The 14600-nt window shown below is 42.5% G+C and overlaps 1 protein-coding gene across 5 annotated transcripts in view; it reads right to left on the reverse strand.

Annotated features, from left to right (window-relative positions):
* Positions 1-4274: 4274 nt before the first annotated feature.
* The window catches only part of LOC121556352 (transcriptional enhancer factor TEF-1), a 54171-nt gene continuing 43845 nt past the window's right edge, over positions 4275-14600 (reverse strand). For all 5 annotated transcript variants that reach the window (XM_045214095.1, XM_045214093.1, XM_045214094.1 and 2 more), the window contains 8 exons: positions 13890-14024; positions 13591-13637; positions 13214-13275; positions 12907-13031; positions 11465-11638; positions 10107-10247; positions 8238-8390; positions 4275-7601 (listed from right to left, as the gene is read on the reverse strand). In XM_045214095.1, the coding sequence (XP_045070030.1) occupies positions 7488-7601; positions 8238-8390; positions 10107-10247; positions 11465-11638; positions 12907-13031; positions 13214-13275; positions 13591-13637; positions 13890-14024 (951 nt within the window). In that variant the 3' untranslated portion in view covers positions 4275-7487. The remainder of the gene's footprint in view (positions 7602-8237; positions 8391-10106; positions 10248-11464; positions 11639-12906; positions 13032-13213; positions 13276-13590; positions 13638-13889; positions 14025-14600) is intronic.

Genomic DNA, 14600 nt, shown 5'->3' on the forward strand with positions numbered 1-14600 from the left:
CTGTAGTAAATGTTGATGAATGAGACTCAATGAGTAGGCCTATTCATCCTTAATTTCACCACTCATGTAAACATCATATTATAGCACGTGGGAACTTGGCAACACTCATGCATGAGATGTATGGCAGTCTGATGCCAACAGAAACACAGACATCCCTGGGGGTTATGCAACACATCAAATAGTGACAATGGGAGGAGTGAATTAAGGTACTGACATCCCTGAATCAGAATATGTTATCTTACTGCTGAGTATACTCACTTTTTTAAACCAAATACATTAGCATGCGGCATACAAAGACTAATTTACTTACATTTGCATAGGAGGCTATAGCCTAACACATTGCACAGTGCATCTTCTCTGGGTGACACACATACAGTGGGGAGAACAAGTATTTGATACACTGCCGATTTTGCAGGTTTTCCTACCTACAAAGCATGAAGAGGTCTGTAATTGTTATCATAGATACACTTCAACTGTGAGAGACGGAATCTAAAACAAAAATCCAGAAAATCACATTGTATTATTTTTAAATAATTAATTTAGCATTTTATTGCATGACATAAGTATTTGATACATCAGTAAAGCAGAACTTAATATTTGGTACAGAAACCTTTGTTTGCAATTACAGAGATCATACGTTTCCTGTAGGTCTTGACCAGGTTTGCACACACTGCAGCAGGGATTTTGGCCCACTCCTCCATACAGACCTTCTCCAGATCCTTCAGGTTTCGGGGCTGTCGCTGGGCAATACAGACTTTCAGCTCCTTCCAAAGATTTTCTATTGGGTTCAGGTCTGGAGACTGGCTAGACCACTCCAGGACCTTGAGATGCTTCTTACGGAGCCACTCCTTAGTTGCCCTGGCTGTGTGTTTCGGGTCGTTGTCATGCTGGAAGACCCAGCCACGACCCATCTTCAATGCTCTTACTGAGGGAAGGAGGTTGTTGGCCAAGATCTCGCGATACATGGCCCCATCCATCCTCCCCTCAATACAGTGCAGTCGTCCTGTCCCCTTTGCAGAAAAGCATCCCCAAAGAATGATGTTTCCACCTCCATGTTTCACGGTTGGGATGGTGTTCTTGGGGTTGTACTCATCCTTCTTCTTCCTCCAAACACGGCGAGTGGAGTTTAGACCAAAAAGCTCTATTTTTGTCTCATCAGACCACATGACCTTCTCCCATTCCTCCTCTGGATCATCCAGATGGTCATTGGCAAACTTCAGACGGGCCTGGACATGCGTTGGCTTGAGCAGGGGGACCTTGCGTGCGCTGCAGGATTTTAATCCATGACGGCGTAGTGTGTTACTAATGGTTTTCTTTGAGACTGTGGTCCCAGCTCTCTTCAGGTCATTGACCAGGTCCTGCCGTGTAGTTCTGGGCTGATCCCTCACCTTCCTCATGATCATTGATGCCCCACGAGGTGAGATCTTGCATGGAGCCCCAGACCGAGGTTGATTGGCCGTCATCTTGACCTTCTTCCATTTTCTAATAATTGCGCCAACAGTTGTTGCCTTCTAACCAAGCTGCTTGCCTATTGTCCTGTAGCCCATCCCAGCCTTGTGCAGGTCTACAATTTTATCCCTGATGTCCTTACACAGCTCTCTGGTCTTGGCCATTGTGGAGAGGTTGGAGTCTGTTTGATTGAGTGTGTGGACAGGTGTCTTTTATACAGGTAACGAGTTCAAACAGGTGCAGTTAATACAGGAGGGCTTCTTAAAGAAAAACGAACAGGTCTGTGAGAGACGTAATTCTTACTGGTTGGTAGGTGATCAAATACTTATGTCATGCAATAAAATGCAAATTAATTACTTAAAAATCATACAATGTGATTTTCTGGATTTTGGTTTTAGATTCCGTCTCTCACAGTTGAAGTGTACCTATGATAAAAATTACAGACCTCTACATGCTTTGTAAGTAGGAAAACCTGCAAAATCGGCAGTGTATCAAATACTTGTTCTCCCCACTGTATGTCACTTGACTGACAAACACCCCAACAAACTGATGCTAAAAGAAAAGCGATTGGATTGATCCAGCTTCGTGGGGTTCCACAGTACATTGCCTCGTCTCACTTTTCTATTCCTACATGCTAATCATCAATATCAGTTTAACAACCCAGTAGGGAAAAACTGATTGAATCAACGTTGTTTCCACGTCATTTTAACAAACACAATTCAATGTGATGACGTTGAATCAACGTGGGAAACTAATTGGATTTTCTAAGTCATCAAGTCATTTTTCACCCAACTTTTCACCTAAATCCAATGACATGGTGACATTTTTTGTTGATTTCACATTGAATTCTCGTTAGTTGACAACTCAACCAAATGTAAACCAAAACTAGACATTGAAATGACGTCTGTGCTGAATTGGAACACACTATCTGACACTTAGACGATCACTTCCTGGCTCATTCAGAAGGCAGAGTTCTAACCTTGATCTCGAGGATTTATCTGGAATTACCGAATTAGAGAGAAATCCTGACCCCCTGCTGGTACCTGTCGTGAGGACTGCTACACCATGAATCAAGACCATAGTGGGGTACAATTCACACCCATTATGAGTGTCCAGTATTCTTCCTCTTGTACTCAGATACAGCTGTGTAAAGGCCTCCCTAGAAACACAGGAAGTGTAGTAGTCCAAATCTGGCAGGGCTCTGACCCCTGGGAAGATTACACTGGTGCACCTTGCATGGATTTAAAAATGACTCCAGAATCAGATCCTCTCACACACATGAGCCAGACAGACAGACACACATCTGTTAGATATTATGTGGACAGTGTCAGTGGAGAGAGAGGGCATTCTGTAGACGGAGGAGTTGTTCTGTGTCTCTGATTATTCAGTAACAAAGCACACTAAGGGAAAAGGGGATACCTAGTCAGTTGTACAACTGAATGCATTCAGTTGAAATGTGTCTTCCGCATTTAACCCAACCCCTATGAATCTGAGAGGTGCGGAGGGCTGCCTTAATCGACATCCACGTCTTCGGCGGCCGGGGAACAGTGGGTTAACTGCCTTGCTCAGGGGCAGAACTACAGATGTTTACCTTGTCAGCTCGGAGATTTCGATCCAGCATCCTTTCGGATACTGGCCCAACGCTCCTACTCGCCAGGCTACCTGCCGAAACTACTGACGTTACAATCGTTACAACGTAAAACCGTTACAAGGTATAACTGATGTGTGAGTGAGTGAATGAGAGAGTAATAGATACCTAGGCTCCAGGTTTAAATATGTTAGCACTTTTTACAACAGTGTTACAGAATGAGCATATCAGTGCAACAGCTAAACAACAGTACTGTGGCCTTCAGTCTTTTTTGGGCGGGTCCAATGGACAAGTCTTTATTTTGATAATGGCTCCATCTGGTGTTACCTTTCAGTATTATCCATGATAACTGTTCTGCAAAATGGAAAGTGACACATTTTACATTGACACTAATGCTTCATGTATTATTCACAAAATGTTTTCAAATTAAGTGCAACAGTCATGTTAGATGTTATTTAAAAATGATCGAAGCATAGAACTTTAGCTGAGAGAGGGCTGTGCTTTAGGGATAATAACATTGGTTGGCCTAGCGGAACCTTAAGAGCTTTGGGCCAGTAACCGAAAGGTTGTTGGTTTGAATCCCCCAGCTGACTTCGTGAAAAATCTGTTGATGTGCCCTTAAGCAAGGCACTTAACCCTAATTCTTCCTGTAAGTAGCTCCAGATAAGAGTGACTACTAAATGGTCCTCTGTAGCTCAATTGGTTGAGTATGGCACTTGTAACGCCAGGGTAGTGGGTTCGATCCCCGGGACCACCCATACGTAAAAATGTATGCACACATGACTGTAAGTCGCTTTGGATAAAAGCGTCTGCTAAATGGCATATTATTATTATTATTATTATTATTATTATTATTAAATGTAAATCATCTTTACCAAAGAGTGTAGCCTGTGTAAGTGGCTTCATTACTGTTTTTATAGGGGCTTTTTTTGTAAATTGTTGTCCCAGATTATGAAATCTAGTTTGATAATTGAAAATAATGCCACATCACATACTGTAACGAGGCTGGCACCAATACAAAAGGCAGAGAATGGCTCCCTCTGGCACCAATACAAAAGGCAGAGAATGGCTCCCTCTGGCACCAATACAAAAGGCAGAGAATGGCTCCCTCTGGTGTGTATCTGTGGTTAGTACAGCTGATGTGTTACATCTAATACATTTAAGTATTAATGTGGAGATGCTCAATTTCTTTTGGTATTCTCACTGTCAGTTGTTCACAGAATAAAAAGGGAGACCATATTTTTCATGATTTATTTAACTTCAATATTGTATACATACAAAGTATCTAGAAAGCTACAAAATATCTACCACTTTATCAAGAAGGCATCAAAATGTTACGGAGCAAAGACAATACCATATGCAGTAGAGAACACATACGCATAGCAGGTTTTCTTTTCTGTCCCTTGCTCCAATGCTTTACTGTCATGGATATGAAAAGATATCACACTTCTGTACCAAGAAAAGCCAGGATATATAATTTTATACAAAAGCACCTTTTTACAAAAAAAATCTCTGCACACAAACCCAATAGTTTTTTTATGATACTATCTGAACTATGGAAAAGTTCACTTTAAAGCCAACATCTTAAAATGGTAATAACGAACAAAAAAGGTACCAGTACCTACATTTAGACGAAATTACAAACAAATAACAACGAGAGCTAAACTGCTGATATGTTTGTGTCGAGATTCCGTTACACATCCATACTTTATGTCCATTTTGTTCAGAGTGTCCTCTAGACAATTCATCTGATCAAAGGCAACAGTCTTCTGGTCCCCAGAGACGTGGGAGGTACAGTCAACTGTTCCAGCCTGGAACTGACATGTCAAATGTACCAGCAGTGTAGCAGTAACAGCATCACCACCCTCTTGGGGCTTGGAATATACCCAAAACGTCATCACAAACCATCGTATACATGTAGAACAGTAAAACAGGAACACCTCAGTAAGTCATTTATAAACATGAACTAGTACACAGGGCAAAATGGGAGATAAAACAGTTAACAAAGAAAATATATGCCTACTGAACTCCAGTCTCCATAGGGCTGTAGCAAAAATACTGAGCAATTGAACCAACTTTGTCTGTATCCACCAGAATCTTTTTCTGCAATGATTCAGAATAAGATATTCCCATAAATAATTTAGTAAGAATCAGGAAACATGTATCTCTTCTTAAGGTAAAGTTGTAAGCCTATGTGACTTCACAGCTGCTGGAACGAGTCACCATCCTCCATTCTATCAGTTGCTGTCTGGTCAAACAGGCCTTTCACAGACTATAACTTTACACACATGAGTAGTACAGGTACTCTTCTTAACAGATAATTTCTTAAAACCAAATTATATTAATATATAATTTATTTGACCATGGATCGACTCACTCACTCACTGTCCCTTGTTATCTATTACAAACCTTCAGCAAGGCAATGTGGTGATTGGTTTCATTACATCTCTTTTTGGTTTAGCAACGCTTAATTCATAATTATTTAGTATTTTCAGAGCTGGAGATTCTAAACCAAAGGCACTTCCATGTTACAGTGCAGGACATGACTAGAGATCGTATCTCTGTATTTTTGGTCTTTCAGAACAGGAAAGGCAAAGTCAGTTCTTATTTATGTTAAAAAGTAACTCAGTTTAACTCGTGTGTGTGGTAAAATTTTGTACCAATATGTATATTGGCGAGTGATTTTATATGTTAAATGTTTATATGTTAAAAACAAAATACATTCTTAAAAGTGAACCAAGGCCAGTTTGACACCATACACTAAGGCACTGTACACTGTTACACTTTGGCAGATTGTACTGTAGTAGAATTCCTACAAAATGTGAAAATTAGTCACCCAGTTTAGGAAAAAGATCACAGCTTTAGTGGCATCTTTTGGAATTCACACGTCCGTAACATGTTTAAGGCTCGGAATTGGTGTAGGCCACAGACTCATGGGGTGGTGTGAACGTAAAGGCAGCAACACTGGCTAGGACTTAGTAGAAATTACACTGCAATGACCAGAACAAATGAAAGAAAATCAGAGATTGTAGAAATTACACTGCAATGACCAGAAAAAATGAAAGAAAATCAGAGATTGTAGAAATTACACTGCAATGACCAGAAAAAATGAAAGAAAATCAGAGATTGTAAAAATTACACTGAAATGACCAGAACAAATGAAAGAAAATCAGAGATTGAAAAAATGCATAATCTGTTCAGAGGCAATTAAACTGCATACTTAACACAGCCCACTGTCTAAGAAGTGATCCATTTTCTCACGATTATTTCAGGATATCCTAAAACCTTAAACCGCAGATCTGAAAGAAAAACATAAAAGTTAAAATTGTCATGTCCTAGAAGGGGAACCAAGTGCTTAGGACAAGGTGACAGTCCACTCAGAGTAGCTAAAGTAGTGCTTTCATGTTTTTAGAATCAAAACCATTTTAATGACCGTCTTCTCAGAAGAGAGGGACTCGTTTGTAACGTAGGACATTGGAACAGGATAGATGTATGGTTTCCTTATTGCAATGTAAGACTTGTAAGCCCTGTCTGAGGCAGAGACACAGGTTGAACTAGGCGTCTGTTGTGTAATCACAGTGCATTCATTCTGCTGTTAGTGTCTAAGACGTGGATTGTCCACAGGGATCGGTATCTTATTTCCCTGAAAAAAACAGATGTTTTTGTAAAGCAATAACTTCACTATTATGATGCCCACAATCACTTGCCTTCGACTAACTTTCGTGTAGCAATTTTATTATCCCCAAAATGTTTATTTTTTTTAAATGCTTTTCTTTGGAAAACCTATTGGTCAAGTATATATGTACGGTTTGTATATCTATACCACAGGAGGCTGCTGAGGGAAGAACGGCTCATAATAATGTCCGGAACGGAGCAAATGGAATGGCATCAAACACCTGGAAACCTTGTGTTTGATGTATTTGATACAATTGCACTTATTCCACTCCAGTCGTTATCACGAGCCTGTCCTCCCCAATTAAGATGCCACCAACCTCCTGTGACCTATACACTCACAAATCAACTACAGACAGTAGTTTACAGAACCCATGGGGAAAAAACGAACATCTTTCTAGTGTTTTCTTAGTGTACATTACAAGTTCAAAGCAGAAAAAGACAACATACACATGTCTGTTGACCAAATGAAACCCAACCAACAGATTCCTTACATACTGCCAATTTTATATGTACATCCTACAAACAAAGATTGACTCGCCATCCTTAAAATGAAGAATTTCTCCTGTATCAAAACGTAGAACAACTGTACCGCAATTCACAGCTGCAGTCAAACATCAAATACATACATTAATATACAAAGAAATGAATGACAATAAGCTTCACCCAAAATGTGACCGAAAAGCAGTGTATGTGTGATTTTCAGCTAGAGGCACTGCCACTTTGTTTTGAGGTTCTTTAGTCTATGTAAAGGGAGGATTCAGGGGGTTTAGGAGTCTCATTCCTTCACCAGTCGGTAGATATGATGCTGCGCACCGTGCTCGCTGTTCGACACCTCAAACACACACGCCATACACAGCAGAGTCTCCTGTGTGTCCCTGTTCGTCACCACCTGGAAGAGACGGAGACATCATGTTAGTCATTCGGACCTAACGCAATCCCACTCCATGTAATGCAATGAGCAGTCTCTGGAGAGGAATCTGAGTCTCAGGAAAATGACTTTCCGATGTAAAAAGGCCCACGGACAGATGTCAATCAGAAAACAGTGTGACAAAAACAAGTCAATTTGGAAAATCTAAGGAATTTAAAGGAGCGGGTGAAAAATATGAAACAGACAAAACCAGGGCAGTGTTGAGAGTGCACACCCACACAAGCATTAAAAATAGCTCTCTCTGCAGTGGAGAATAGGACTTTAAGCCCCCATGTGATGGCTAATAACAGGGGTCCCCACCCGCTCTGATCTCCCCCTCCCCTCCTCCTCCCTGCAGATAATGAGGCTCCTCACACTGCGTTCCATCCCCTGTGGAATGCGAGGAATGCAGGAGCAGGGAGCAAGGCTCATCTCAGGCCCCAGTCAGAGCTCCTCTTTTCAGGCTCGCTGGAGCCAAAGGAGCCCAGCAGAAAGCCAGGATAAAGGAGAGGGAGGGTCCTAGCCACAGGTTAGAGTAGTGAGAGACTGGCTTTTGTAATTGGCTGCTTTAGGAAGCAGTAATAGGACATACAGGACACGACAGGACATAACGCTTACCAATAGGATGGTGAAGTTCTCCAGGACACTGTTCATCATGTATTTTTCAGGCAGGTGTTTGAGCTTGTGGATAAAGTTGATCATGTATTCACACATGGGAGACCGGCTTATCCTGTACACAAAGCGTCCGTTTTCAAACCGGGCATACTCCGTCTGGGGAGAGAGAACCAACATCCAGAAATGTGTGACACATATACCTTCCCTATATCAGCATCGAACATGTCACCCTCCCTAGGAGAGGGGGTGACCTTGACAATTTATTGTTAAAACGAGAGGCCGCCTGGATCTTTAATTTAAAGGCCCTTGCTCCCTTCGGTCTCATCGTAGAGTTTGATCTGAAGCCGTTCCTGTGAAAATTGTGTTTTTGCTATCCATTGTAAATAATGTGTTTGTAGGCATATATGCTGTAGACCAATTGTATCTATGATCGTATGTAATCCATTCATCTTATATGTTCTTCTGATATTTGTACATCGACAAATAAAATCATGCCACAGCTGGCCATGATTACAGACACCTGTGTGTCCTTCCAAACGATATAAACTAGTGACCCGCAGTGTTTGTCATTATACCCTGATGAAGACAGCTTGGTGATAAACGTTGGTAATCAATGATTGCATCTGAACTCCTAGTATGCTGCTCTCCTTTTCTTTTTGAAGTGTTCTACTCTGCTAGCCAGCACCTCACCTAACCAGGTGTTCTACACTGCTAGCCAGCACCTCACCTAACCAGGTGTTCTACTCACCTAACCAGGCGTTCTACTCTGCTAGCCAGCACCTCACCTAACCAGGTGTTCTACTCTGCTAGCCAGCACCTCACCTAACCAGGTGTTCTACTCTGCTAGCCAGCACCTCACCTAACCAGGTGTTCTACTCTGCTAGCCAGCACCTCACCTAACCAGGTGTTCTACTCTGCTAGCCAGCACCTCACCTAACCAGGCGTTCTACTCTGCTAGCCAGCACCTCACCTAACCAGGCGTTCTACTCTGCTAGCTAGCACCTCACCTAACCAGGTGTTCTACTCTGCTAGCCAGCACCTCACCTAACCAGGTGTTCTACTCCGCTAGCCAGCACCTCACCTAACCAGGTGTTCTACTCCGCTAGCCAGCACCTCACCTAACCAGGTGTTCTACTCCGCTAGCCAGCACCTCACCTAACCAGGTGTTCTTCTCCGCTAGCCAGCACCTCACCTAACCAGGTGTTCTACTCCGCTAGCCAGCACCTCACCTAACCAGGTGTTCTACTACGCTAGCCAGCACCTCACCTAACCAGGTGTTCTACTCCGCTAGCCAGCACCTCACCTAACCAGGTGTTCTACTCCGCTAGCCAGCACCTCACCTAACCAGGTGTTCTACTCCGCTAGCCAGCACCTCACCTAACCAGGTGTTCTACTCCGCTAGCCAGCACCTCACCTAACCAGGTGTTCTACTCTGCTAGCCAGCACCTCACCTAACCAGGTGTTCTACTCTGCTAGCCAGCACCTCACCTAACCAGGTGTTCTACTCTGCTAGCCAGCACCTCACCTAACCAGGTGTTCTACTCTGCTAGCCAGCACCTCACCTAACCAGGTGTTCTACTCTGCTAGCCAGCACCTCACCTAACCAGGTGTTCTACTCTGCTAGCCAGCACCTCACCTAACCAGGTGTTCTACTCTGCTAGCCAGCACCTCACCTAACCAGGTGTTCTACTCTGCTAGCCAGCACCTCACCTAACCAGGTGTTCTACTCTGCTAGCCAGCACCTCACCTAACCATGTGTTCTACTCCGCTAGCCAGCACCTCACCTAACCAGGTGTGCGCTTCTTCCGCCTCCACATATACTGATATCAACATGTTTTTTTTTTTTAACAATAAGACTGATTGAGTACCCACCTCCACCTTCTCGACCACCTGCTTGCCAAAGGAGCACACCTTAGTTGAGCAGGTGATTGTCATGTTCTCAGAGCTCTCATACTGACTGGTCACTCCATAGAAAGACCCCGCTTCATCCTCTATGTTGCAGTTCAAGTCAGCCTGGGAACCACAAATAACACAATATTAGTCGTTGGTAAGACAGAAATGTGTCTCATTTGTTCATCCATATGAGGTGAGAGAAATGTGTTTTAGCAAAAAAAATTGCCATCATCACAATACTGCCCTCTAGTGAGAGGGCAATCAGATGAAGATTTAAAGGGATGCAGAACAGAGTTGTATGTAAATGCACCATGCAATGGAAAATTGTTAGTGTAGATTGAAAGTCGTCATTTATCTCAAATAACGACCTAAACCTGCAAATATATTACCATCTAGCTGGGCATCAGTGATCACGTGAATGGACATTCTTAAATAAATAACACACTTCTTAGCCACCTCTGAATGTCTATGTAAATGTAATCCATATTTGGAACTAGATTATAAAGGAGATTAAATGAAGTTATGTTAAGGGACTGATTCATGCTAGTGAAAAGGAGCAGTTCTCAGAGGGCAGCTCTCCAGGCCCAGGACATCATGTTCATTATGGGGACAAAAAGAGCACATCTCCTTCTATAGCATCCTCCTCCTTCATTAGTCAAAGCAGTTACACTTTAATTATTGTGCAGATTGTGCCTTTCATTTGAAATTCAGATTGGCCGGTCACTTCAAAAGGAATTTGAGCGGGCTGTTCTGGCTGCGATGGCGAGCCCCACTTTGTTGGCTGCCGCTAGTTAGCATTTTCCATTGGGGTAAAATACATGCAATGTTTAAACAGCCATTAAGAGTGTAACCAGGTCACTCCATTGTTTTTAGATATTACACTGAATTAGCGAGCCCTTTGATCACAAGCTCTCCTGCTATGCGAGGCCAAATATAGCAACATGCATTCTGCAGCCATCTACAGTGTTTAGCCTCTGATTAAACCCACTGGAGATTAAACCAAACAAATCCTGTTTTCTCTGGGTTGTAAAACAGGAAATGCTTTATTCCACAGAAACAACATGAGAAATGATATACAATATATCTTTATGGAGATACTAATGTAGAACAAAATGCATAAAATACTCACCAGTTTCATTTCACAAGCTAATTAATAGTAAGTAATTCTGTGAACATATTTGGTTAAATATCTGTGTTTATTTTTCTTTCCACAATACAGTGTCTTCTCCATATCTTTTCTTTACCTCTTTCTCATACAAACACACAGGCCTACTGTTCACACTCAAGTGCTATTCAGTCACCAGACCAGTGCCGATACTTAGCAACATGACACTCACCCAAAATTTTATGAGGAAGAAGGAATTCTGGGGACCCTTGCCAAAGAGCTCCTTCAGTCCTCCTTTCTTTTCAGGGAATTTGTCATAAATCTGACGAATGTCCACTGACTCAAGCAAGGCATCGCTGTAGGAGTGGTTCGTCTGTCCGATGTGCACAAAGAGGTGCTTGTTGTACTGAAAGACAGTAAACAGGAGGATCTTACAGGGCTAATATCAAAAAGACACATTTGTAAAACATAAAAAAATGCTTTTGAGTATTGATCTCTCATGCAGAAGTTGCAGTTTTATTGCTGTTCTGTTTTCAATAACTGTAGAACATCTGGCTGACTGAGATCCTCAGAAAAACTATTGTAATTTACAGTACCAGTCAGTCTATTCTCCATGGTTTATGAGATATAAAAATATAGATAAGATATATAGTCATAAGACAAAAAGGAGGAATGCCAGCAAATCCGGGAATATCTTCACAATTAAATCTGTACTATTGTCCTAATGCTCTTGTTGTGAGAGAATCAAATCTTATCATGAGGGTTATTTCAAAGTCACTGTTGCCCTTTACTTCAGTATCAGAGTGCTGCATGGCCTCTCCAGCCTAGCCTTCAGGCCATGTAACCATCTCAAATATTCAGCTAAATGCAAGATTAATGGCTGTTGTCATGCGATATCAATAGCAAAATAAAATTCTCGGGGGAATGCAGACAAACCAAGACAGATCGCTCACGTCCAAACCAAACAATAAAGAATGTGAGGCATGAGTTTAGGGCTGCTGGTCTGTGTGCCTTTTCACATGATGTGACATGGGTCTGTGGTCCCTTACTTTCCCTAATCCCAGTGTTCTGTGTGTGTGTATGGTCGTCAGAACTAGTGAAGGGAATTCAATCTAGTGTGTGCATTCATTCTCGTCTCTTTGATCCTCGGCAGTGTGCAGCTAGACCCTCTGTGTGTTGAGAGGGGGCCAGAACTGGGTGATAAGAGCTGGAAATGACTGACAGCTATGTCTCATGAGAGTGACCACGAATACGGACAATACCCTCCCTATCTTGACATGCTTTTACATGCTTTCATGAAAAAGAAGAGCTATAAGAGCTTGCCGGTATTTTTTCCCTCAACATTAAAACCACATAAAAAACCTGAGGTAGTGCCATTCTGGATACAGTGAATAGGTCAGTGGTGATGAGTAGCCTGGTAGAGTGGTACATACAAGATACATATAATACATATGCAGAGTGGGTGATGAGTAGCGGCAGGTAGCTTAGTGGTTAAGAGCGTTGGGCCAGTAACCAAAAGGTTGCTGGTTCGAATCCCCGAGCCGACTAGGTGAAAAATCTGTCTGTGCCCTTGAGCAAGGCACTTAACCCTAATTGCTCCAGCAAGTTGCTCTGGATAAGAGCGTCTGTTAAATGACACATAAATGTAAATGAGTATGGGGCTCTGATACTCACTGAGTCTTGGTCTCTCTGCTGCTCCAGGAAGGCAGAGAACTCCACCAGCCGGAGCTTGGATGTTCCGATGGAGCGGCCATGCCACGCTGGGACTGTGGGGGCTGGGGCTGACGTGGGCTCATAGCCTGCATCACAACCACCATGAGTAACACTCAGATGACACAACTCTCTCTCTGAGATATCATCAAATTGAGTTTTATCTCCATAACTTATTATAATGTCTGATTTTAAACAACGCTATAGGTCTACTTATTAAGACAAATTTAGGAAAAAGGAAATTGGTTGTAAGCATGAGTGAAAGCCTTACTTGAAATCGTTGTTGTTACTGCCGGCTGGATGGGATATGCTTGTTGGGTGAACGGCTTGATGCTAAAACAGAGGGAGGAGCCCATTTAAAAAATGCAATGGTCTGGAACTTCTACAGAGCAACATATTGAACATATTACTACTGACAAACAGCGAGGAAGAAAGAAGGCTGACTGAAGTATTTGTATCTCTGGAACATATAGATCCTTCAACTGCTGCAACCACAAAGAAAATATTGGCGAGTACGTGACAAGGAGAGCGACAGAGATGGAGAGAGTGAGAGGAACAGCAAGAGGGTGACAGAGAGAAACAGAGATGGAGAGAGAAATAGAAAACAGTCACGTTGCATGTTTTCTGAGAATAGAACACGATACTCACTCTTGTGATGATCCAGGTTGGGCTGTCGATATCATGCCCTGCCAAAACTAGAGAATTAGATAAATCAATGCACAACAAAACATCCAAACACAAATCCCAAAAAAATACTTCCAAGCAGCACAATTAATACATGTAGTTATCTCGACTAGCATTCGTTTTGATTGTGTGCTTATCAGATGTGGTCAGTTTCCATAAAGCCCTGATGTGTGTAATGTGATTTGGATGGGACGTCAGCTGTGTTGGCTCTGTGGTGTGTTCGTCTGAGTGGACCGATAGTGAGTTGCCGGCGGGCCTCTTACCCCTGCCGCTCCGGGGAAGGCTGGGCGCGGGATGCCTGGCAGGCCCAGCTTGTTGTGGATGGCAGTGGCAGAGACGATCTGAGCCGAGGACATGGAGGCCATGCTCTGGAGGGCTTTGTCCTTCACGGTCTGATCCTTCAACGGCAGTCACAAAAGGCTTAGCACTCACAGAGGGCAAGATGGGGGACATAGAACAGTGATAACAACAGCCACGCTTCTAAACACACATCATCGCCTCCAACAATGACGGACAGCATGCATGTTAAAAGCAAACATATTGTGGCAGCCATTAAAGAAGTGGATTGTTTAAAAGGAATGTGCCACAGAGTAAAGTGAGAATTGAATTACTGTTTAAAATGGTAAGTGTGGGTATTCACTTAATAAAAGCAAGTTTCCTCGATGACTAATCTATCACTAACACACTTCCTACCATATATAATAGGTAATATATTGGAGTGAGTAATAATAAATCCTTTCTCTGCTATTCCTTGAATATAACATAATTCAATAGTTCTTATGTCAAGGATGGATTTGTCTGCCTGCCAGAACACAGTTAACCATACAAAGAGAATTACTAAAGTAAGTCAGAAGGACGAAAGCTTTGGTTAAGAGTTCCTTTCATGGCTCCTCTCACTACATCCCTCCACTCTTCTCCTTATGAGAAAGGCTTCAGCTCAATACAGTACATGAGGACTACTCTCAGCCTTTGCA

This window comes from Coregonus clupeaformis, unplaced genomic scaffold (assembly GCF_020615455.1).
Source record: "Coregonus clupeaformis isolate EN_2021a unplaced genomic scaffold, ASM2061545v1 scaf0196, whole genome shotgun sequence".
NCBI lineage: Eukaryota > Metazoa > Chordata > Actinopteri > Salmoniformes > Salmonidae > Coregonus > Coregonus clupeaformis.